This window comes from Perissodus microlepis, chromosome 1 (assembly GCF_051167445.1).
Source record: "Perissodus microlepis isolate ML-2025 ecotype Zambia chromosome 1, ASM5116744v1, whole genome shotgun sequence".
NCBI classification, from domain to species: domain Eukaryota; kingdom Metazoa; phylum Chordata; class Actinopteri; order Cichliformes; family Cichlidae; genus Perissodus; species Perissodus microlepis.
The window spans coordinates 1411456-1437687 of record NC_140461.1 but is presented as its reverse complement, the minus strand read 5'-3'; the positions used below and the strand labels follow the sequence as shown (position 1 = coordinate 1437687).

Sequence of the window (26232 nt, the reverse complement as noted above, 5' to 3'; positions counted from 1 at the left end):
TTAAATAAATCATTTTCATTAAACTTGGAAATATGATTATATTTTTTTCCTGGATATGAAACTGTACGGGCAGCACGGTGGTCCTGGGTCGACTCTGTGTGGCGTTTGCGTGGGTTCTCTCGGGTACTCCGGCTCCCACAGTCCAAAGACATGCAGTTAGTGGCCACAGGAGTGACAGACTGTCCAGGCCGTAGCCTGTTGTGAGATGATCAGGACCCACGCAGCGTGCGGTTGTTGGTTACAGCACTTTTATTTTGACCCACAGTGTTTGTATTCAACCAGGATGCCCGCTTTCCAGCACCTTCCCACACCACACAAACCACTCCTTCCCGACCCCAGACACCGAAAAGGGGCAGAGTTCATTAGTGGCAGTCCCTCTCACCTGTCCCCTCCGACCTCGCGGCACCGCCCCATGTGCTTATCGTACCACCCCTCCATTGCAGCAGAGCCAGAGACCACACCCATGTCATGTCTGGTGGTAGCTGGTTATAGGTCCGCGTGACCCTGATAAGGATAAGCCACAGATAACGGATGAAACTGCACAGCTGGGGTTACATGACATTAAATGTTACAGTGAAAGCTGTAGCTGATCGAGCGGACCTGTTCCTGTGTTGGATGCTAACATGTCCAACCTTTCTAATAATGAGCTCGCTGTATGTGCAGTAATCTCTGCGAGCCAAAAACTCAGATTAATCTAAATACGCAGTTTATCACAGTTTTTTCTACCCTTGGATCCAGATGATGGTGCCGAGAGGGGGCAGAAACCCCACCCACCAACTGCTCAAACATGTTTATGAGGGGCAACCAATCAAAAGAAAGTTGTCTTAAAAGGGGAGGAGCTAAAACAGCTGGTTTCAGATGGAGGATGAACTGAGGGGCTGCACAGAGGATCAGGTACAGAAGGATTATTTTGGACTGTGAATCATGCAAAGCTGCTCTGGGAGGGTCAGTTAGCATTGCCGTGGTTCCTGTGATACAGATCCACTGGGATTATCCCACAGGTGTTTATCACAGAAAATAATCTCCGTTGGAGGTAAAAGTTTATGATAATCCATAAACAGGCGCTACTGTTTTTTAGGCTAATAGATGAAGCATCGTCACGACTCGAGCGTGGCTGAGCTGTGTTTCCCAGGATGACTGTCCCTGACTGGGACGTGTTCACAGATCTACTGAGGTTTTTTATGTTGGAGGACCAAACAAGCAGATGTCAAACTTTTTACTCCAGACGTCCAACCTTCTGACTTTGAGAGGATGGAAAAGATCATTTCTGGGTTTAAACACTTCCAGAATTGTTTTTGCTGGTAAAATAATCCAAGAAAATATGCAGTGTGTCATCTAAGCAAGTACTGTGTTGCCCCTTTTTTAAAGACGTTACCAGTAAGGAGCATGTCAGACATGTTTCTGACCTCCTGGACTTCTGCCTCGTCCCACTGTCTCGCAGACAGGCTGCTCTGGTCTTTGTTCTAATGCTTCACCTGTGAAACACCACCTCTCCAGTCACCACCCTCCACTCTTCATCTTCCTCATTCCCTCATTTCCAGACCCCACCCCCTCTTTTAATCATCCGTTCTCTTTGTTTGATCTGGCTCTGAGCTTGCACTTGTATTTGTGCACCATTCATCATTTAAATACTGACTGAGGGGGGAGGGGAGGAGGTGTGTGTGCAGAGTCTGAAGGAATTTGTCATTATTTGAACAACAGATTGGACCTGAATTCCTCCTCCAATCAAACTGCTGTCCGTGCGCCGTCTCACTGAGGACATAGAGGAGATCGAAGTTAGTAATAAGATAAAAATTTAATACCTAATAACGCTGAGAGATGGATCAGAAGTACAGATGTAGATAAATAAGGATGTTCCCACTCCCCGGCTTTTATTATCACTGTATGCGTCTCATTTCTGTCCATCGTAAGTTCAGAAAAGCTTCCTGCTGTCTGGGGAGCCATTAGGCTGGGGGGGGGGGGACACACAGTGGTGCATTATTAATCCTGCCATTAGCTCCAAGTGCAAACCAGTCAAATGGAGCTTTTGTTGTGCTAAACCCGACTGTGACCACAACTACCTGTAATTACACCCTCGTGAAGACACGATTTCACGTTCCGATGCTCCTCAGAGAGGCTGCGGTCGCTTCTGCCTGCAGCTGCTTTAGAAAGCTGAAGTCTGCGGCGTGCAGCACACGATAAGGAAGTGCACGCTTTAAAGTGCTTCATCTGTCAGTTTCATATAATCCTCACGCAAGAGCACAAGGCTCCTGACGTGTTCGTGTAAAGGTGCGTCTGTTATTCAAACACTCAGAACTCACAGATTATTTTTAAACGTTGAAGCATTTAACGTTAGCATTTAGCCAGAGATCATCTGACCAGATGTCATGAAATATGCCAACAACCACAAAACAAGAAAAAAATCCAACCGTTGCTCTAATGTCGCTTTTCCATTAACAAAAACACATGTCAGCCATTTCCTGGGTGATAAAAGAGTGAAGTCGTTCCTGATCGTGGTTAATCAGCTGTGAGAATCTGAGGTGGAAACGCCAGCGTCTGAACTCTTTCTCTGTCCTCAGGAGCTGGCCGACCTTCGCCACATTCACGCTAAGCTAAAGAAGCAGTTCCAGGAGAAGACGGCCGAGCTCGCCCACGCCAACCGGAGGGTCGAGAGCCACGAGGCCGAAGTTAAAAAGTTACGACTGAGGGTCGAGGAGCTTAAGAAAGAACTGGGACAGGCTGAGGATGAGGTAGGAACACGGCTACGCAGGTATACGGCTGGGTCACAGATTATGGTTGATCTCATCTGCTTATCCAGCTTCTGACCCCGCCCACATCTCCATGACTCATTCCAAACAACCAACCGACTGACCAGATCAGATCTGAACCTTACCAGTCATTGAACAACCAACACACAAACAAACCAGCCAGTCATGTGACCAACTAACCAAAACATGCAGTCAGTTAAAAACTGCCCCTCCTTCCACCAAACCAACCGACCCGCCAGCAAATGACAAACAAGCAGCAGACTAACAATACAAACAACCAGACAACTGGCCAAACCAATCAGCTACCGTCAGATCTGACACCTACAAACAGATTTTGTTAGTTATTCCAGACAGCGTCAGACAAACCAACCAGCAGCCAGTTCAAAACTTTATGAACCTCGATTCTGACCGACTGAACTAATCGAACAGCTGACCGATAAATACTTCTGTGACTAGGTGGGTTTTTTCCTCTTAATATTTTCAGGACAATTTGAGGTGATAAAAAGGTCTGGTGTATTTAAAGTGTTAAATATTCATTTTGAAGCTGTCTGTGTGGAGAATATTCCTTGGCTCTGGATGGAAGCGTGCTAGCTGCCACAGCGTCGGGTTTTGTGCCTTATGACACGTTTTGCACATCGACCGCTGTGTTTCGGCGCCACAGCAGTGTCTCGTGTTTGAGTTGTGCTGTCTGGCTGATATCGTGCAGTCTGAAGCGGGATTTATGCGTCTGCATTTTTTGCGTTTCCAGCTGGATGAGTCTCAAAATCAGACCCGGAAGCTGCAGAGGTCTCTGGATGAGCAGGTGGAGCAGACGGAGAACCTGCAGGTGCAGCTGGAACACTTACAGTCGAGGTAAGATATGCGTAAATCTCTTTGCACCCGGTGTCCTACACCTTTGTCTCATTTCCTGTTGTGATACGAACTCAGTCACTATTTGCTGAAGCAGACTTGACAAACGTGATGGCCGACGGCGGCGCGACATTTATGACTCATATCGCTAAAATGTTAGAAACATTTCTGAAAACATTTGATTTACAAGTTTTGATGAAAAACATTGTAGCAAATTTGGTTCTCGTAAACCTGATGCTGGGCTTGTAAACAACTTGTTAACATTGCCCTGTGGCAGTAGGGGAGTTGTAGTTTTTAGGACTTGTAGTTTTATCCAAGCAACAACATCTGGGCCTGAAAAATTAAGCCAGCGCCGAAAGCTGCTAATGTTGGAATGCCGGGATGGAGAAATCAGCAGTTCATGGAAGCATCTCGCTTCTGACAACATGGACAACATCCATCTTTGAGATACAGTCTGTTGATTTTGTACTTTAGCTTCTTCCGTTCCTTCCTGCCAGCCCACAGCTCCCACAGCTCCCACAGCTCCCACAGCTCCACGTGCAGCTCAGCTCAGTCTGTCCCGTTTCTGATACAAACACTTACGCTCAGCTAGAGTGTCGGCATGTTTAGTAACACTCCTGAAAAGCTCTACAGGCTCTTACTCAAAACACACCTTCAGGAGCGTGTGTGTGTCTGTGTGTGTGTCTGTGTGTTTGTCTGTGTGTGTGTGTGTTTTAAGCTGACAGCCTACTTGTAGCTGCCAGGCTCAATATGAGTCTTGGCACTGCCTTCATTTATTGTTCAGAGATTAGCTTTGCTGTGTGTGTGTGTGTGTGTGTGTGTGTGTGTGTGTGTGTGTGTGTGTGTGTGTGTGTGCGCCTGTCACTCAGCTCTATCAGCTTTGCACAGTCCTCCGCTCCTCTCTTCCTCTCCTCTATGCTCTCTCTCCCATTTTCTCCACGCTGTTGCTCCAGCACCCAGCAGCCAATCACTGAGCTACCGGTCACAGGTTGCCGTAGTAACAGGGAGCTCGCTCTCTCTCATGCCTCTGCTGATGTCGCGGAATGACAGGCATGTCGGCATGGCAACAGCTTGAGGAGACTGACACAATCTTTGTGTTTTGGGTTTTTGTCGAGGGCGCCGCTTCTCTTCGTGCTTTCATTCAGTTTGCCGGCGGCTGCTCGACTGTCTGTGCTGCTCACAGCGTGCCGTGTCGTCGTACACCGGGTCTGCAAAGCATCTGAAGCCTGCGGCCTGTCTACCGTCCAGCAGGGGGCGGTGCCTCTGAAGTCTGATTGGATAGAAGTCTGTGAGCTCAGTGAACCGCTTCCTGGAAAGTAAAGAGGGCAGATTCCAGATCAGGTCAAAGCAGAAAAAGCAGCCCTGAGGTTCCGCCCACTGTGAAACTCTTCCACATCAAACGTGTGGCGATGGCCGCTGTGGTGACCCCGTGAATAAACAGTAAGAGCGGTCGAGGATGAAACCTGAGAGATCTGTTGCAGTTGTGACGCCTGTGTCTTACCTCAGACCCACGGCTGACACGGCAGTCGCGTGTTCACCGGCTTTGTCTTTGTGCATCATCCAGTTTCATAATTTGAACATTCAATGAAGTCCACTTTATTTTAGTGATGCACACATTGTGAACTACCAACTTTGCAATGATCTTGATTAAAATTATGACAAAAGGGGCTCGTTCAAGACCTCTTGCAGCTGAAGTGCGTCGCACCCCTGCTGAAAGTGTTTTACAGTTGTACAGAGTCCCTGGTTCAGTCTGGGACGAGCTGCAGTTCTCGTCCTGTCAGGCTGTGCTGACCACGTCAGGAAACCATTCCCGTATCGATTTACACACAAACACACACACGCTCGTCTTTCAGCCGACGACTGCTCGCGTTGGTGTCGCTCCGTCCTGCTTTCAGACCGCAAACCAGCCGCTATCCCCTCTGCGTCTGAGTGAAAGCGTCATTCAAACAGAGCGTGCCCGAGAGCGCTGTGATCCAGCGCCTTTACATGCACAGCCTCACTTTATAGACACCAGCTATCAAACAGTCACACAGGAACTGTGTCGACTTAATACAGCTCAAACATCCTCGTCTCTGCAGCTGTTACGAAGGAGGATATTATCTATAGAGGCCAATCAGTTTGTGTATCAGGCTGTAAACATGGTTATTTCTGCTGGAAAGCTTTAACATGGGAGTCTATGGGGACTGACTCACCGCTGCCCCTGCTGGGCTTCAGAGGAACTGCAGGTTTTTAGCACTTTAGCATGTTAAGTCTGTTTTTTTGGTGAATCGCCCGCCGACTGATTTCAGGCAGTGTCTGGAAACACACTTTTCCCGAGGTCGCTGAGCCCATTTGACTGAAGTGAGCGGACGTTATTTTAACCCTCTCTCTGTCTTCCTGTCAGACTGCGGCGGCAGCAGCAGAGTCCCGGTCTCTTCGGGAAGATGCGATCGGCTCGCTTTGGTCCTGAGAACCCCGACGGTCCCAGCAGCGATGTGGACGAGGAGGACGAGGAACTGCAGCTCCAGATCCCATGACACACACACACACACCTGCACGCACGCACACACACACACACACACACCAGCATCAGCAGTCGCGTGATGATGGTGAAGATTGTCGCTCTGGGCTGAAAGCTGATGTTTGGCAACACAAAGCAAATCAGTCCCAACCAGCGAGCAACATTTCAGCCCGAATCAGCTTTACAGCGCACCTGTGCATGCGCCTGCAGCGACAGGTGACGGTGTCCTCGACCAATCATCATTTAGCAGAACAAAGACGTTTCAACAACAGACGTTATCCTTGCACACGCACACACACACACACACACACAGCAGGATGAAGCCCAGCCGGAGTGTTACAGGCGTGAACAGGAAGTCCGGATCGTCTGATCCTCATTAAAAGAACTTAACTCAGACTGAACAGCAGGACAAGCCGACATGTTTTTATCCGTTCCACGTACTCGCTCATTCTTACCTCACACCATCGTCACGAGCATCACAGCTGCTCCAGCTGTGCTGCTGTATTCACATCTGCAGTATTAGAACTCCGCCCAGAGGGAGAAAAGCCTTTCGCGCCGTCTGAGGTTCGAAGAGTTCAAACAGAGAAATTATTTTATGCAGTGTTTCTGAATTTGAGTTTTTCTGCCAAATACCAAAGTGTTTAAAGTTCACGGGCCTCGCTGAGATCACTCGAACGCAGCATTCACACACAGGAAACTGGCGACGCTGCTCCACGCGACGATGTCATGACATGACGCTGTGCACCTGTACACCTGCAGGAATCACAGGCTTACAGGTGTAAGACGTCCGCTTTCCTCTGCTCCCCTTCTGAGGCCACTCGGAGCGATTTAAGTCTCTGTAAGTGAGTGGGCGGGGCCAGGCTGCAGGAAGAAGTCCCGCCAACAGCAGATATTCAGAACACCCGCTGAGCTGTGTAATGTTTACTATAATGTGTTCTCAGCAGGACTGAAGCTGAGTGAAGCTTAAAGTGTGTGAGGAAAAGAAAGCTTCACATCTATGAGGGAGGAGTCAGCGAGAGAGGCGTGGCAGGGCGGAGTCAGAGTGTTTGGAGCAGGAGCACCTGTAGCTCCGGCTGTGTGTCTGCTTTTATTTAACCTGAGCTGCTTTCTGCTCGCTTCCAGGGAGATAATCACTAAAGCTAGCATTAGCCCAGGGTACACCTGGGATCAGCCTCTCACCTGGAGTTCAGGTGTTCCCCAAATCAAATGCACATGTGTCTCCTGTTGATCCACCTGTGTAGGCTTCCTGTGAGTTCTCAGTTTCATGCTAGAAAACATCCACAAACCAAATCCTCTGTGAGCGGTTTCGTGGAGGAGCCTCCATCCTAACCCTTCTTTTCCACCAAACTGCACCCACCAGCCATGTCAGTGTGCATCCACCTGAGCCTTCTTACCTCAGAGTGTCACATCCTGCTGCAGCTGCATCGCTGACGGCACAATTTGACGCCCTGGAGCGTCAAATTGTGCCAGCTCGCTGCGCGTTTCTTTGCTTTAGCGGATGTAGACGGTGGGAAGAAAGTAGTCCCTAAATGAAACTGCAGGGTGTGTGTTTTTCTTTGTTTTTAAGTAAGTGGGTGAGATACCTACGGTGGCCCTGAGAGACCAAACGGACTGCAACTAAAGAAAACACCAGCAATGAGAAAAACGCTGCAAAAGCACACAAAACACAACAGAAATAGGAAAAAACACGTTTTCAAAAGCACAAGGGAAGTGTTTCTGGGGAGACAATAACCCGACGGACCAGTTGCAGGAACCAAAATATGCTAAGAATCGCGCTGGGAGACACTTCAAAGATGTGGAGGATCTATCGGTTTTGTGAGGAAAGAAAAGATGAGAGATAAGTGTGTTAGCCTAAGAATCAGTATTATACGAATCCATCCATCCGCTTCTCCTTTTCAGGGTCGCGGGGGCGCTGGAGCCAATCGCAGCTGTCATAGGGCGAGAGGCGGGGTACACCCTGGACAGGTCGCCAGTCTGTCGCAGGGCTGACACACAGGGACTAGTGATTGGATTTCCGGCTCTTTTTAGAGAGCCGGCTCTTTTTAGAGAGCCGGCTCTTTCGGCTCCGAACCGGCTCTTCAGGTTGTTTTGTTGCTTTAATTAATTTATTATTAACAATAATATAAAATTATGCACAAAAGGAATTACTAACGTAAAAAAAAAGTGGTTTTATTTATATATGTTTATATATAATTATATACGGTGGCCCCCAGAGACAAAGCACATACAAACTCCAAAACACATTTCTAGCATGAACTGAACTTCCAAAGCAGAGCTACTAGATCACTTAAATTACATAATTGAAAGCATGTGTGTATTGTTTGTGTATTTATACACAGGCACTCCTATATATTCAAATAATTTAAAAAAAAGTTCATTTACCTGTTATTACCACACAAAAAATCCGGTCGTTGGTACTTGCTGGCTTGTGTAGCCACGAGGTAACAAAAGCTCAACACTGTGCCCAGCATCCTGGAGCACTTCTGTTGTCTTTTGTACATGTTTTGAGTTTTTATGTGCTCTGAGTTTTTACGTGCTTCGGAGTTTGTACGTGTTTTTACATGTTTTGGAGTTTTTACGTGTTTTGGAGTTTGTACGTGTTTTTACATGTTTTGGAGTTTTTACGTGTTTTGGAGTTTTTACGTGCTTCAGAGTTCGTACGTGATTTGAAGTTTGTATGTGTTTTGTCTGTAGGGGCCACCGTAAATATACTTTTATTTATTCACTCCACATAAAATGTAATAAATAAATCATATAATACAAAAATCAACTATTCACATTTCAACTTTTAACAATTTAAATTTTCAGCTTTTTCCTTTTACAAATTTAAAGTGAAAACAACACAAAACACTGCAAACCACAACACAATTAAATATAAATTATAATATGAAAACAAAAAGAACATGCATATTCTCTGTCATATGGACCTGCATGAATAAACTTTCTGAATCCTTTATCATCTGCAACCGAAAATAGTTGTGGATGATTACTATACCTTTCTAATGTGACGTTGTTGTCCCTGGCTCTCTTTCTCTCTCTCTCTCTGGCTCTGTTCCTGTGCTACTGAGTGTAACTACCGCCCCTCCCCCCTCTGCCCAGCGTAAAACACAAGGCTCGCGTGCAGTGAAGCGGAAAAAAGTGCGAGAGAGAGAGAAAGAAAAAAAAAAACAAAAAACCACGTGACGGCTCGTGATAAGGAGCCGGCTCACGTCGTTCACGTCAAAGAGCCGGCTCTAAGAGCCATTTCGTTCGCGAACGACCCATCACTAACAGGGACAGACAACCATTCGCACTCACATTCACTCCTGCATTCACACCTATGGGCAATTTTTCAATTAACCTGTCCTCACAAAGTGCATGTCTTTGGGCGGTGGGAGGAAGCCGGAGTACCCGGAGGGAACCCACGCAAACACGGGCAGAACATGCAAACACAGAAAGACCCCGACCTGATGGTGGAATTGAACTCAGGCAACAGTGCTAACCACCGTGCCATCGTGTGTATGAATCATGAGATTAAAACACACTTACCGAGCATGTTTTGGTTCCCGCAACTGGTCCATCGGCTTATTGTCTCCCCAGAAACACTTATTTCCGTTGTGTTTTGTGTGCTTTTGCAGCGTTTTTCTTATTGCTGGTGTTTTCTTAAGTTGCAGTCCGTTTGGCCTTTCAGGGCCACCGTAGGTAGCTGCAAAAAAAGCATTCCCAATGAGTGTTTCTGACACTGCACTAACAACAGGAAGGGGTGCTCTGGATTTTGAGGTGAAACGTCCCTGAGACAAAGACGATTTAGACCCAAATGATCGGCCGTCACAGTCTGGGAGCTGAAGCTTCCTGTAATGACTCAGTATTTAGCATTTTCATGTCGAGTGTCCAGATGTTGTGAGGGAGGATGGGAAGCTCTGAGGATGCGATCTGAGAACCAAACACTTCAGAAAGATCCACTCATGAAACAGTCACACGATGCCGCTGTGACAGCAATAAACCATTCATCCATTCATTCGTTCATCTTCCACCTGCCTCGCCTTCACTCTGCCTCGACTCTGATGCTGGAAGGGGACCAAGACATTTGTACTGACCAGGATTCTGTATTCCTGCTATTTATGTTGTTGTTCTGGTTTAGTTTTTATAAATGATCTGTACCACCGTGTTTTCTATTAGCTCTATAAATGTCAGCTGTACATACGAACACGAGTCCCCGTGTGTTTTTCCTCTGTGTGCGCTGTGATTTATTCATGAGTGGGTCACAGTAATCACCGCCTTTATTGCAGAACTCCGTAAAGCAGCCTCGGCTTTAGCTCCACACGGGCACTAATGAGACAGTAGTTAGCAGGGTCGAGGGCAAGTTCTGCACAGGACACGAACGTCCGAGCACCGTGAAAGGTCGTCAGCAGCACACCCGTCTGTGACGGAGCTTTCAGCAGCAGCATTTAGGAGTGATTGGGGGTCTTTTATTTTGAAAAGAGCCCACATTTCTGCTCCGTTCCTGTGTCCGGCTTCCTGTCCTCGTCCTCCTGGTTCCTCCGTGACCTGAAGGTCGGGGTCACACACCTCAGCTCGTGTCCACATCCGTGGCCTCATACCAAACAAGTCGTCTGTGTTAAAGTTGTCATGGTAACCATGTGTTGACTGCGACCATTGCTAACAACGTTGCAAACGATTGTTCCTTTTGTACAGTTTAGTTTAGTTTCCGCCTCCATTTTCTTCCATAATAAACTTTTTTCAGTTTCTATGAATATCATCATAACATCTTCACGAAGTGATGCATTTTTTGACCACGGCTTTTTTTTTTTTTTTAACTTTATTGACAAACAACAGTATCAGCGCAACGGAGGCTAGACCGTCCCATTACACAAGCCTCACACTTCCGGCCTTAGCGGTCTTTGAGTACGCGGCCCTTGAGGATCGTTGAGGCTGCGTACTTTAGGGCTGCAGACCCTGAATTGGGAGACAGCCCACGTCTCACTCCAGAAATCCAACATGGCGGCAGCTTAAATGCTGTCATGAGGCCTGTGACATCATGATGTCTGCATCCATGTTTGATACATGGCGAGTGTTTCTGCATCAAAAGGAGCCCGCTGGGGGTGTTCGGCTGGGCCAGGGGTCGACAACCTGCGGCTCCTTATAGTGCGGCTCCGCGTGGTTTGGGAAAATAAATTAGTAATAAACAAGTATTTAGCTGAAGTGTATTTTATTTATGTTAGTGCTTTTTTAACTTGTAGTTCTAAATTGGAAGATTATTGTGATTTTGAAATATAAAAATAAAATTATATTCTATTAATTTTTCATCGCTCAAAATAAGCGTCACACTTGCGGAAGCCGGTGTACACGCGGAAAAGGCGTGCATTTATCGAGACTTTCAACCCCAGGTAGGCCAATTATGGATCTTTGGATCCACATTATGTCAGCAGCTCCACCGTGAATTATGTTAAAAACAAACAGTGCTCACGCCTCACAGAGGACAGCTTACAGTCCTGCTGTTCAGAGGTTCGGGACCATAAGTCTTATTGTAAACATATCACGGCAGACCCGACCCGACCTTTGTGAATATTAGCTAGAAAAATACTCTGACGGGTAAAATTAACTGCCAAACCATCCTACCTTTGTGAATGTTACCTACAAGCATACTTTAACGGGTAAAATGAAGTGGCAAGCCATCCTGGCCGAATGCATATGAGCTACAAGCATACTCTGATGGGCAAAGTTAAGTGGCAAACCGTCATATCTACTTAAATTGGTGCTGGAATGACTCTGTGACAGCAGAAATGTGCATAAACTACTTACGGTAGGACGTTTTGCCAAAGTAGGATGGTTTGTCAGAACACCGGCTGTAGCTTTTCAGCTCACAGCCCGACACACACCAACAACAACACAACAGCACAGATAGCGCAGACGTTAAGGCAGCGAGGCGTGATTGCGGGTGCAGCGGCGATATAAGGCGATATAAGGAGGGCGGCTCACAACAGTTTTTGTTTGCTGGATCATTTTAGTTCAGCTTTCCTTTGTTTATATTTCTTTAAGAGTTCAAAATGTGTTAATTACATAAATAAAATGTAATTTTCTCTGTAGCACTTCATGGATTTCATAAGCAGCACACTGTAGTTGTTCACACAAAGCATAAAGGTAAAAAGCAATATATGCAGTGTTATCTTCATTTTAGATGTCAGAAAGTATTTGCGGCTCCCAGAGTTTTCTTTTGCGTGGGAACCGGCTCCAAATGGCTCTTTGGGTCCTAAAGGTTGCTGACCCCTGGGCTAGACTGTCTTCGGGTCGGTGCTTCACTGGGAGACTCCAGGACGCTCTCGAGGGATCTCTGCTGGTTTGGGAACGCCTCAGTGTCCTCCACTCTCCAGAGGAGCTGCAGGAGGTGACTGGCAGAGGGAAGTCCGGGCGGAAGCAGCAGGAAATGGACGGATGTGTGAAAACGCTTGCACTTCCTGTCATGGAGCTGTTTCTTGTTGTGTTGGAGGAGGAGCAGCTTTGCTCCAGAGTCAGTCTGGAGGAGAGTCTTCGGCTCTCTACCCACAGTTGACGGTCACAGGTGAGGAATCGCGGACCTAATCTGCGGGTTCAGGCCAGGTGTGATGTGCTCAGTGAGTGCAGAGTAAGAAGTAAACAGGAAGTAAGTAAAAAGGAAACGCACTGCAGACAGGTGAGCGGGTCGTTAGAACTTTCTGAACACCAGCAGAAAGCTTCTGCGGTGGAGACGCAGAGGGAGCATCTCGGTGCTGCGCAGTAATGAGACTGAAGCTCATCCCCACACAGCACGCCGCCGCCGCTCCTCTGACATCACATCCATTACTGAGCGTTTGCGTCTCAGAGGGGACACATAATGAGTGTTTTACCCTCCTGCAGGAAAACATGCAAATCTCACTGCACACTGTGTGTGTGTGTGTGTGTGTGCTCACTTACTGTGCATAAAACACACAGCTGTATATGAATATTATAGACATATAAACTTGTTCACATATTCACTGTGGAGCCCCAGGATGATACCAAACTCACAGAGCGCCCACACAACCAAGCAACGTGTGTGTGAGTCTGTGCGTGTGTGTTTAGCCTGATCCCATAAGTACAGTAGAGAGGCGATAATGCTGAAAACTGTCAGCTAAGCATAACACACACTGTACTGCACTCTGTGTGTGTGTGTGTGTGTGTGCGTGTGTGTGTGTGTGTGTGTGTGTGTGTGCGTGTGTGTGTGTGCGTGTGTGTGTGTGTGTGTGTGTGTGTGTGTGGTTCATTATGTTAATTCTCTCCCTGTCTTTCTCATTAGGGCAGTAATGGTTGACAGCAGGATGGCACAACATTACACTGAGGTCTCTATAATTATTCTACAGCTTGCAGGATCTCCATGTTTGCATGCAGTAATCGGTGTGTGTGTGTGTGTGTGTGTGTGTGTGTGTGTGTGTGTGTGTGTGTGTGTGTGCAGGTTATTCTTTGTGTTGTGAGGAATAACTGTATGGAGCCCGTCTGATGTCGTTGGCTGTTTTCTCGTCACTCTGGTTCTAAACTGCTGTCGTCTCTGTAATAAACCTATTTAAGTGTGACTGCACGTGAACAAGGCTGGCTGGTCTTTAATCAGTGCAGGCCTTCTGTTGCATGCTCACAGATATTAAAATGTGCTTATTTGTTTGAAAAGCTGTTTAAAACCTTCCAGAATGGAATGAAGCATTAACACACTGAAGAAATGAGCATAGTGAGCAGCTGAGCTTGTGCTGGGCTGTAATACCAGTTTGTACCACATGGTGGTGCAGCGAGTTAGCCAGGGCAGTCATTCGTCTTCATAAAGTCTGGCTGGAAAAATCCGAAACCTCGTAATGGAGCTAAAAAGAAAAAAGCTAAAAACAAACAAGCAAACATCTAAACACAGCAGTATCTAGAACAGCGCCTCCTGGTGGTGAAATTGAAAACGTCTACAGTTTGATTACAAAAAGTACCTTTAAAAAGACTTTTTTGTTTTGTTTTGTTTCTGTTTTTTTGCATGTGTGAAAGTGGCACTTACTGCCACATAACAACCGTTCCACACTCTGTGGGTCCAAAAAATAAAATGAAGATTAGAGGTGCAGTGTTTTCCTGACCCGGTTCATTCAGTCTGTGGAAGCAGCTCGCCCAGCGCTTCAGCGTGAAGCAGACACCAACGTGTGAACCCTCTGATGGTCTACTAGAAAATGTGAATGCAGCATTACAGACAATCCCAACTGTGACCATCACCAAAACCAGCCAGCCGATCTGCACCGTGGCAGCAGTGATTATTGAGATGCTCGGCTACAAGATGAACAGCCACCAGGACCAGTATCCTCCATGGAGATGGAGACTAGAGGCCAGGATGAAGGCAGGAGGAAGGAATTCAACCAACTGTTGGAGCTGCAGACAGGTGTGATGAAGAAAGGGATACCTAAGAAGCCCACACCTGAGGCCTTAAAAACTGCCAAAGACTCTCAGCCCTGGCCAGCTGCTTGAAGAGGTATACCTAAGAGACAGAAGGCAAGAGAATAAACCAGCTGTTTTCCACTGAACCATCCAAGGTGTACTCTCAGTGGCAGGGGAACAATATGAGAACAAATATGGTGGAGATAAAGATGGAGGCTTGAATGCAGCCTGAGTGACAAGAGAGAGGCGGTGATGGGGAGGAGGTGGGTTGCACGAAGGCGTCTGCAAGGGAGAGTCACAGAGCTTCCTTACTGAACTCACACATTGGCTTCATTTCATGAGCAGCTAAAATGAACCAGCTGCTAACAGATGAGACACAGACAGTCCTGATCGCCTGATCATCCAAATACCGTCCAATAACCTGCCTCAGCACCACATGCACGCTCCTGTCAGGCATCATAGAAGCTATGAATAACAGGCACATGGCTCAATACACGAGCAGGGAACTGAAAGGAATTTGATGGGGATGTGGCGAACGACACTACAGGCCAACTTTATGCCAATAGCGCAAGTCACCATCAAGTGCAGGAGACGTTCTGTCCCCACTGCTGTTCTGCACAGGCCTAAACCCCCTGACTGAGATCACTGACGAGACTGGCTACGGATACCGACTACAGAACGGAGCAATCGTCAGCCACCTTCTCCACGAGACTTGAAGATCTACAGCAACAACAGTCATTTGGTCTGGAGACGTGTAGTCCGATGGTAACAAAGCGAGGGAAGGTAGTCAGAAATTAGGGAATCGCACTACCAGAAGGCAACACTGCAGACAATGAGGGCAGCTACAAGTACCTGGGAAACCTTCAGGCAAGTGGGGACCACGAAGAGGCTGCTAGGAAAAATGCAACCACCATCGGTTGAATGGGAAGAACAAGATCTGGGCTATCAAGACCTACGCCCTGCTGATAATCAGGTACTCTGCTGGGATAATCAGCTGGCCAGAGGAGGAGATAGAAGCCAGTGACATCAAGGCAAGAAACGTCCTTACCATGCGAGGAAGGTTTCGCCCAAGTCCAGCACCCTGAGACTGTACGGTAAGCAAAAGAAAGCTGGCCGAGGACTGGTGAGTGTCAAAACCATGATCCAGGATGAGACAACAAGCACACATGTTGACATGATCACATGCTTAGTGAATACATCAGGCAGGAGAAACCCGAGAAAGAAAAAGAGCAAGAGGACGGCCAATCATGGAAGGACTGGCCCCTGCACGGCGTGCACCATCGACATGTGCAGATCCTGTCCTGAAATGGCAGAGGGAGCTCGTCGTCTCACTGAGAGGAGGGGAGAGGGTCGAGGTGCTGCCCAGGTTGGACATCTCTGCACCTGTGCGTCTTCTGGCCAGGTGTTCCACCCACGATGATCTTGCTGTAACTGTTTAGGAATTTTATGGAACATCATGCGTAAAATCGACAATTCTGCACTGAAACTGCAGCCACAACAACAAAAAGGTAAGAATGTCCTAACACAGGTGCAAATGACATTGGCACTGACAGAAGTCACTTAAACCGAAACTGTGCAGAGCTGCCGGGTTTAATATGCACAGGCTTGATCTGCTGTTGCTAACGGCCATCGCCAGAGGCTGAGTGCCTTTAATATGGCTGCCAGAGGCCGTCACTTGAGAGCGTTTTAGAAACTAAAGATTTGTACACAGCGGCGTGCATGGAGCCACTCACACACACACTGCAGCACTGACAGAAAATATGATCATAAATCATCTTTATAAGCACGGCTCGGGGGGAATAATGAGTCGAGACAATACACAGAGGGCGAAGAATCCCATTTTCAGTGGCTCTTATTTCTCAGAGCGTATGCTGGGATTTCTGCACAGACACCGAGAACGATGAAGACGCAAGTGAGGCCAATAAAATAATTGTCCCCTTCAGGGCTGTCAGAGTCGAGAGGACCGAGCCTCAGCGCCAACGGTCTGATGGGTGGATGAAAACAGCAGAGATGAAGACGATGGCAGCTTCGCACTGCGGGTGACAGCAGTGTTTCCACGGGGAACCTCAGCGAGCACGCACAGGTTACTTCAAACGTCTGCACGCGCTTTCAGATGCTTTGATTGCCTTCAGACCTGCTCTCGCTGATGAAGAGGAGGAGGAGGATGGTGGTCTCATCTCAGCATCTTTCGTGTATCTCTGCAGTCCAGCATTCTGTGAGATGTATGTCACTGAGGAAAACGGAAGCAGCCCAAAAACAACCTGAAAATATGAATTTAAATGACTTTTAAGTCCATGGACAGTTTACAGCGTGCTGTTCTGAACCATCAGTGCCCGGCTTATCTTAAACACCTGTTAGTATCACCCCAGAAGAATCCTCCCTTAGTTATGCTGCTATAGGTGGAGGCTGCTGGGGGATTCCCATGATGCACTGGGTGTTTCTTCTTCTTCTTCACTCACCATGTGTTAACAGACCTCTCTGCACTGAATCATACCTGTTATTAACCCTCTCGAGGCAGGCCTTGCTGATTTGCAACAGTTAAAAACTAACAACCTGATTACCCCACATACATATTTTATGAGTTTATTTTACTCAGAAGTACCACTGCACTTGGTTGTGCATTAGCAACAAAAAGTGTAATTTGAGCCTGAGAGGGTTAATCCCCGTCTCTCTTCCACAGCATGTCTTTATCCTGTCTTCCTTCTCTCACCCCACCCGGTCGCAGCAGATGGCCCCGCCCCTCCCCGAGACTGGTTCTGCTGGAGGTTTCTTCCTGTTAAAAGGGAGTTTTTCCTTCCCACTGTTGCCAAAGTGCTTGCATGCATCTTGTTCATGCATGCTGTACAGTTCATCAGTATTTTTGTATGTGCTTTAAAGGTTTTTATCTTCGATGGATCTGCACTGTGTGGTCATTTTGTGGGCTCTGTTATACTGAGTGCCATGTAAAGGGCTTTATCATTTATCCTGTCGTCAGAGACGTATGGCTGTGTCTGAACTTCCACAGGTGAGCTTGTGTGACAGATATCGGTGCTTCTAATGAAACTGTTGGTGAGAAGAGGGAGCGGAGCAAACGCTGAGGAAGCAGCGACTCACCGTTGGAGCAACATTTCATTTGGACTAAAAGGCTGAAGCGATGAAGAAAAGTTGGTGTCGTGAAAACTGTCACAGAACAGCAGATGTTGAACGTTTATCAGCATCATTACGTCCTTTCTATCTTTCTACAACCACCCAAAGACAAACGCCGTCTCTGCTTCCAGCACAGGTCACGATATGGTCTCTTTCACTACACGGACCAAACTTTATTCCAGCTGATTTTAATCATGTCTCACTTAAAAAGACACTTCAAACTTGTATCAGCATGCTTCCTGCCCAAGCAGGAAAGATAAGATATTAGATGTATGGATCAGTAAAGGATGCCTATAAATCACTCCCACCGCCTCCTCGTGGCCCTGCACATCATAAACGTGTGCACTTCATGCCCACAGATGAAGGACAAAGACCTGGACAAGAGCGCAGTGACTGAATGTGTCTTTTTGTGATCATTCTTTAGTAGCATGTTTAAATTTAGCCAGGAACACTTTATCATTCAGGCCATGATTAAGGATGTAATTTCTCAGTTATTAAATGGAATTTCAATGTATTTTTGTTTAAAATTACATTGTAATTATATTTACCTACAAATACTTAAAGATAGGTGCACTAAATATGTGTTTTTAAAGGAATCAAAAAAATGATACTGTAAGTAAATGTAAGTAATTGCCACCCCCACCCCTCATTATTTCCCTATCTTACATGTTAAACACACTGTGCGTTTGCAGCACTGCTCGTACTATGGGCTGGACTAACCGTGCCTTTTTACATTTTTAGCTGACGTAAATAAAAAATAAAAATACACAGAAGTTATACACCACCTGAAATTACTTCTGCAGTACTTAAAGCTACTTGTAAACTAGTTACATAAACTTACAGAATAATTTATTCTTTGTTTCCTGACTTGTTACCATTTTTCTACTAACTCTAAGTATTTGTTGGTAAAAATAATTACGTTGTAATTTCCATTTAATTGCAGTGTAATTACGCCCTTCGCTGTGGGCCGTGTCACAGTGTTTCCATTCAGCAAACAAAGTTCATCTTTAGTGTGTTTAGTTGTCTAAAAGCAGATCACCCTGTGAAAGCTTCTCCGCTTCCATCAGACGTGTAGTTAAAGAAAGCTGTGCCGCTGACCTCCATGTTTAACCGTGCGAAGGCTGCGGCCGCATCTGAAAGGTTCCAGTGGCTGAGTTTAGTGCTTCAGTCTAAACTGAGCCGACTCACGTCCAGCACGTCAGTGGGTGTGAAAGCGTCTCCTCTCCTCCGTCCTGATGGACGTTTTAGAAGACAAGCTGTCTGGTGTCACTGGCTGTAATTACAGGTGCCGTCACCTGGCTGCGCTGGCCTACTATTACACACACACAAACACACAGACACACACAGACACACACACAAACACAGACACACACACACACAGACACAAACACACACAGCTCACACACACACAGACACACACACAGACTCACACACAGACACACACACAGACACAGACACAAACACACACAGCTCACACACACACACAGACACAAACACAGACACACACACAGACACACACACAGCTCACACACACAGACACACACACACACACAGCTCACACACACAGACACACACACAGACTCACACACAGACACACACACAGACACACACACACACAGCTCACACACACAGACACACACACAGACACACACACACACACAGACACAAACACACACAGCTCACACACACACACAGACACAAACACAGACACACACACAGACACACACACAGCTCACACACACAGACACACACACACACACAGCTCACACACAGACTCACACAGACACACACACAAACACACACACACACAGACTCACACAGACACACACACAGACACACACAGACACACACACACACACAAACACACACAGCTCACACACACACACAGACACACACACACACACAGACACAAACACACACAGCTCACACACACACACAGACACAAACACAGACACACACACAGACACACACACAGACACACACAGACACACACACACACACAGACACACACACACACACACACACACAGCTCACACACTGTTATCAGGCCGACTACTCCTTTGCATCCAGCAAACATCAGAGGACGTCACAGGACTCACACACACACAGACTCACGCACACACAGACTCACACACACCGTGCAGTTCGTGCTTGAATGAATTGTGTGGGTGTATTTACAACATGCAAAGCAGCTGTTTATGTCGGAAACAAACACGTGGCTCTGCACTGCTGCAGAGCTTAGCTTTATTTTTAAATCATTAAGACAACATGAAACTTTAACGAGGTCCATGGGGAAAATGTGTGCAGCTACGCAGTGGAAACACACATGTGATTAAGTCCAAAGGTGCAATAAAAAAAACACAACAGCTAACAAACAGCGTGAGCGTGATGACCAGCTGGAAGCACGTTTAGTGTTGAGCCTGCGTGGATCAGAGATCGTAGGACACGGAGGAACCGCGAGAAAACAGAGAACAAGTGATGCTGACCAGCAAATTCACATAAAACAAAACAGGAAGTGAGAACAAAGAGCGAGCTCTGAACAGGTGAAGACAAGGAGGGATGACAGAGACAGGAAGTAAAACACAGACTGGTTCTTACAGTCACTGGAAAACTGAGAGTGAAACAGGAAATGAGTCTAACACAAACATGAAACAGTGGGAGAGCTGAGAAAATCACAACATCAGAAATAAAATGATGAACAACAAAGTCAAACAGCACAGAAAGCGAACAGCAGGACATTCAAACTTCTATAAGGACTCCTTAAAGCTGCAGTTCCTCTGATGTCCAGCAGAGGCAGCAGTGAGTCAGTCCCCATAGACTCCCATGTTAAAACTTCACAGCAGAAATAAACATGTTTACAGCCTGATACACAAACGGACTGGTCTGTGGATCTTTCCCTCCTTATTAACACCTGTACAGAGGAGGATGTTTTTATAACTCACCTGTTTTATAAGTTTGCCTTATTAGGGGCGTGGCCTCTTTGACTGACAGGTGGATGGTGACACAGGCGGCTGTAGCTGCTAGCTTCACCTGAGCTGGACCTCTGCACCATGTTTGTGCTGTTGGAGCGTTTTGGAGCATTTTAATGACATCATGTGACCAATAATATGGCTGCTGTGAGGTCACTGTACTAACAGACCGTCCAAGAAGGCGGAGCTCCAGTTTTAGTGAAATTAAAGGATTTTGATTGGATGTCATGAGCACTGATTAGCTGCTATCTGTGTCTGGGTGATGCTCCCAGACATCAGCACTGCGGTCACACTGGGCCGCTCAGTCTAAATGTTTGTGTGAGGCAGGAGGATGAAGAGCACGCAGAGATGCCGCAGCGAGTCCTCCGAGGCACAAAGCTGCTTTTAGGGTTCCTTCTTGATCTCCTGGTTGCAGTCGCTCGTCCATCTGTTCACCGCGGTGAGGACGTGATACGACTCCCATCAGCACCTCTGCGTTTGCTCTGCCAGAGAGCGTTTAATAGCAGCTTTAATGCCATTCTGTTATGCCTGCTAATGTTCCTGTTGGTGTGCATGTGTGCATGCACGTTTCATTGTCTGCAATAAAGCCCCATGCATCTCAGCACTCTGAGTCTGCGAAAGCTCTTTATGATTACAGATTCATTTTTTATGACTTCTACATTATGATACTAATTACCTTGTTCACTGGTTCACACTGAAAAGCGTGGGCTTCAGAGCGAGCCGTGTGCAAAAAAAAATGCTTATTTAACAAACCCTTTAGTCCCGAATCCAACATTAAAATTACATCTAAAAGAAGTAAAAACTGTCAGTGACATAATTCAACTTAATTACAACACAGAAATCTTATTAGAAACCATATTTTATGAAAGCGAGAGTCATGAAAACAGAGCTCAGGATGGAGCTACAGCAGAGGCCCGCAGCGTGATCCAAGTCAGAGTGAACTCAACTCTTTTTATATGATTGTCATATGATTGTTGGGTTTTGCTCTGTGTGTGTTATTGTAGGGTCTACCTCACAATATAAAGCACCTTGAGGTGACTGTTGTTGTGATTTGGCGCTTTATAAATGAAACTGAATTGGATTGAGATATCTCGTGCGGCAGCACGCTGTTATTCTCAGGTAACGACACCATCATCTCTAAACAGCTTTGCACTGTAACTGTGTCGGAGAAACAAGAATAAAGCTGTAGTCACGGCTGCTCTGAAAGCGCTGAGCTAACCTCTCCGTGGCTGCTGCTCACCGGTAGGGATGGGTACCGGTATCCGGTGCCATTATTGCACCGGTTCTGACATAAACGATAGTAACCAGACCGAAAAGCAGCGCACGTTACGGTGCTTTATTTCAGGTGCTTTTTTTTTTCCTGAGCGGTGACACACTTTAGATTCTAGCCAATCATTTTACGTTTCCGTGGATAGTAGGCGGGCCCAGGTACGTAGGTTCTTTTAGAGCAGAGCTACAGATTAAAAATGCCCAAGGCGAAGCGGTCATGAGACACCTGGCGACGTATAGCGTTTTGTTAAAAGCCGAGAAATGCGCCGTATTTGATAGCTTGCTGCGAGACCTCACACCGTGCACATCTACTGCGGGTGTGGTGCCTGTTATCGGACCCGGAGTTAGCAACATCCCCCAAAAACCCGAAGAGGAGAGTCCTGGCCCCTAGCCCTGCCAGTGTAGCAGAAATGATGAGGATGATGATGCAGCAGCAGCCGTTCTTCTCTGCATGAGTAGCTTAATGTTGTTCGTGTGTAATTTACGTTGAGTTGGCTAACCACGTTATTACATTAATGCGTGTAAGGTGAACTAGCAAACACCGTCGTAGCTACATGCGGCTGTCTTCTTGTTTGATGGCAGATACTCCCTTCACCCTGGCCAAAAAGGCTAAAATGACCAAAGGAAAAGTGGGAAACAGTTAAACATGAGAGGTTTTTGGACAAAGTTTGTTTTTTCCATGTTTAAGCACTGCTTCCAGCCAAGAGTGATACCATATATGCCCCATAGCTGCAGAAAAGGCTAACATTGTTATCTTTTTACAAAAAAACAGCTGAACATGAGAGGTTTTTGGACAAAGTGTGTTCTCCATTCTTTGAGCACCGTTTAAGCACCGGCACCGTTTCAAAAGTACCGGTTTGGTACTGGTATCGGATAAAACCTAAACGATACCCATCCCTACTCACCGGTGAGGCTGCTGCAGCTTTAAACTCACTGAGCAGTCGTCTGGAGCTGCTGCTGCTGACACTTGTTCCCTCTGTGTAATGTTCCCAGACCAGCTGCAAACCTTCCTCGCTCGCCACGTCGCATTCAGCCTCGTTGGATGACGATGATGTGCCGCTGTGCCACAGCTGTGACACCATCAGCTCCACCTTTATAGCTCTTTTCTCATAAGCTCCATTGAGCCTCACCAACTGCAGCTCTGATTTCAGTTTGGCTCAGGTATTCACCACGATGTTTGGCCTTGAGCTTTTCTTCTGCTGCGTCTCATGATGAATTGATGTGCTAACAATAAAGTCTTCATTTCACGCAGTAGGTCTTTAACAGCAGAAGCTCTGGTCCAGTTGATTCTCCACTGTGTGGTCATAAAGTGCAGCAGAAGATTTAGATTCGTCCCTGGAAGACCCCGTCTGATCAGTTGATTGCTCATCTGTGACGGCCGTGGGACCTCCTCCGCTGTGCCAGAGTGGTGATCCTTCATCTTTAGCTTCATTGTGAGGCAGAAGGCGTGTGGTGACTGTGAATTTTAAGAGTTTAACAGGATGGTGAAGAGACTGACATCAAAAGAAAATGTGGGACATCAAGGTGTTCCCAAACCAACAGAGAGACCCGATCCCTGCAGCATGTCCTCTGCCCCGGGGTCTCCTCCCAGTTGGAAATGAAACACCTCGGCGAGGAGGCGGTGGTGTCCTGTCTGACAAACCTCTGACTTATGACTGATGTGACGACCTTAACGAGCTGAACCACAGACTCCAGTAAGCAGTTTTAAGTCGTTCGTCATTCCCGTTGCTTGACAGTCCTTCAAACTTAATGTCTAATAAAACTTTTTAAAGGTCAGCTTTTGATTTTTTATTCCTCAGTTTCCACGCATAGAATGTACAAATCCAGATAAAGTAAAGCTACTATCACAGCATGTTAGGGATCAGTCGTTTAGGTTTCTAGGAAGTAAATCCAGTGAAATATGTTGCAGATAAAATGACAAACATTACGTCCCCACCAAGCAGGAAAGCCAGTTTTGGTTAGATGACAGTCACGGAGGGCCAGAGAAACAGACAGCGAAGGTTTCAGAGGAGACTTCCATCAGTTCAGACTTTAAACGTTATCACAGCAGAGCTGAGGCGGCTCCTCCTCCTGCAGGATCATTTTACTTCAGCAGATTTAAGAGAAGACATCAAACCACACTATAAGAATCATTTTACAGACAGCTCAGCTTAAAGATGCAACGTCCAACACTTTAAATCCTACATATTCCCACAGCTCAGTGCTGATGCTTTACAGCTACAATCAGTCAGTGTCTACGTATGGACAGGAAATAATACTGCACATAAGAACTACAGAATCAAAGGAGGAATGGGTAAACCCTCAGAAACATTCAAGGAACACTTTTGTCAGCTCAGTTAAACCTCTGATCAGATCAGTGAAGTAGCAGAGGGGCTTGGTGATCAGTGTCAGCTGCTTTGGTGTTAATGAAGCTAAGAAAGGTGCACGAGAGGGGCAACAATGGGACGAACAGAAGCAGGAACGATTTATGACATTTTCCCCTCTTCATCTTTTCTGGCTGGTTTTCATGAGATCTGAGCTACAAGAGGACGTCCAGCAGCCACTGTGTCAATGTCTCTGACCAAAACATCAGAAACAGATGTCGTGAGGGGGGCCAGAGGGCCCGGCGTCCTCCAGTGGACCCTGTGAGAGCAGGTTCATCCTGAGCACAGGTGACAGACGTAAAAGGGTCTGGAGAAACTGTGGAGGACATCATGCTGCCTGTAACATGTTCAGCATCGTTAGGTGGTTGTCAGTGATGGTCTGGGTGGCATATCCATGGAGGGACACACGACCTCTGCGGGGAACGACACCCTGACTGCCATCGAGTATCAGGATGGACTCACTGTCAGACGCTGGTGCAGTCGCTCCTGGCTTCCTGCTGGGGCGTGACGATGCCCGGCCTCATGTGGAGAGACAGACTATCGAGTACTACAGATATTGTAACTATCTGATAAAGGGCAAAAAATCTCAGTGTGGAACATACGCCTAAATGTTAAACCCCGCCCACGAAAAGCGATGGAGTCCAAACCAGGGGCGGAGTAAGACGACCAAACGGTTTCCGTTCACAGACGTAACCATTTCCACAGGAAGTTTAAGCACATGTGAGAAAGTGGGCATGTGTTACTATGGCAACAAAGAAGCCAAAGCTTCGACAGATGTGCCAGCTGTTGACTTTCAACCCAAACTGCGAGTTTTATGTAAACCTCACTCACTAAATATTAATTATTAAATCAAACCAAATAACTCAAGTTGTTTCCCAAAGCAACATATTCATTTAATTCGTGACACATTTAAAAACTGAATAATTAACGCATTAAAATCTGCGACTGGAATTTTGGCCTCTGAAGAGAAACTCCATGTGGATTTATTTTCTCTGGTTTTCTCTGGTTGGTGATATTAAAGTCCTGTTTGTGGCACATTAGTATATGTGAGGGGGAAAACTCCTCAAGATGGGTGGTGACCATGGTGGCCATGTAGAAGTCGGCCATCTTGGATACAACTTTTGTTTTTTCAATAGGAAGAGGGCCATGTGACACATCAAACTTATTGGTAATGTCACAAGAAAAACAATGGTGTGCTTGGTTTCAACATAACTTTATTCTTTCATGAGTTTGTGAGGTTTACATAAAACTTGCAGTTTGGGTTGAAAGTCAACAGCTGGCACATCTGTCAAAGCTTTGGCTTCTTTGTTGCCATAGTAACACATGCCCACTTTCTCACATGTGCTTAAACTTCCTGTGGAAATGGTTACGTCTGTGAACGGAAACCGTTTGGTCGTCTTACTCCGCCCCTGGTTTGGAACCCTGGCCACCGTGGTCACCACCCATCTTGAGGAGTTTGCCCCCTCACATATACTAATGTGCCACAAACAGGACTTTAATATCACCAACCATTCCCATGTTATTACGCTGTATCCATATAAATGGCCCACCCTGTATAAACGTCTAAAGCTAACGCTAAAACCAAACATCTTTAACGAAACGAGCAAACACACGATAGAAACTGAAAGGAAACAAAAGAACTGAAATTAAATCTGATAATAAAAATACATAACTCTGGGGGTTTGGCACATTTTCAGATGACAGCTACAGAATAAACCCTCAAACTGCCACTGAGCAGACGGCCTTTTTCTGTGGCTGAACACATTTTTATGGTGATGTGGGTGCTGCGGGTGGGTGGTGTCAGACTGATGTACTTCCTTGCCTCAGGCCCCCCCCACAGTCGAGGCCAACCGGTCGCCCCCGATGGGACCACACCTGTCAGGCTTACAGTAACCACGTCGCCTCGCTGCCCCCCTCCAAATAAAAGCTGCTGCATGAATCTCTGTTTGGCAGCCAATCACAGCCTCTGTTCCACTTCCAACGCTCGCTGTTCCTGCTGCAGCTCGCTGAAAACACATTTCTGTTTGAGAGAATCAATTTGG

The 26232-nt window shown here is 46.6% G+C and overlaps 1 protein-coding gene across 3 annotated transcripts in view; it reads left to right on the top strand.

Annotated features, from left to right (window-relative positions):
- The window catches only part of ccdc102a (coiled-coil domain containing 102A), a 55859-nt gene extending 45577 nt beyond the window's left edge, over positions 1-10282 (top strand). For all 3 annotated transcript variants that reach the window (XM_084925888.1, XM_084925879.1, XM_084925897.1), the window contains exons 8-10: positions 2559-2729; positions 3496-3599; positions 5980-10282. In XM_084925888.1, coding sequence (XP_084782014.1) covers positions 2559-2729; positions 3496-3599; positions 5980-6112 — 408 coding nt within the window. In that variant the 3' untranslated portion in view covers positions 6113-10282. The remainder of the gene's footprint in view (positions 1-2558; positions 2730-3495; positions 3600-5979) is intronic.
- The last annotated feature ends 15950 nt before the right edge of the window (positions 10283-26232 follow it).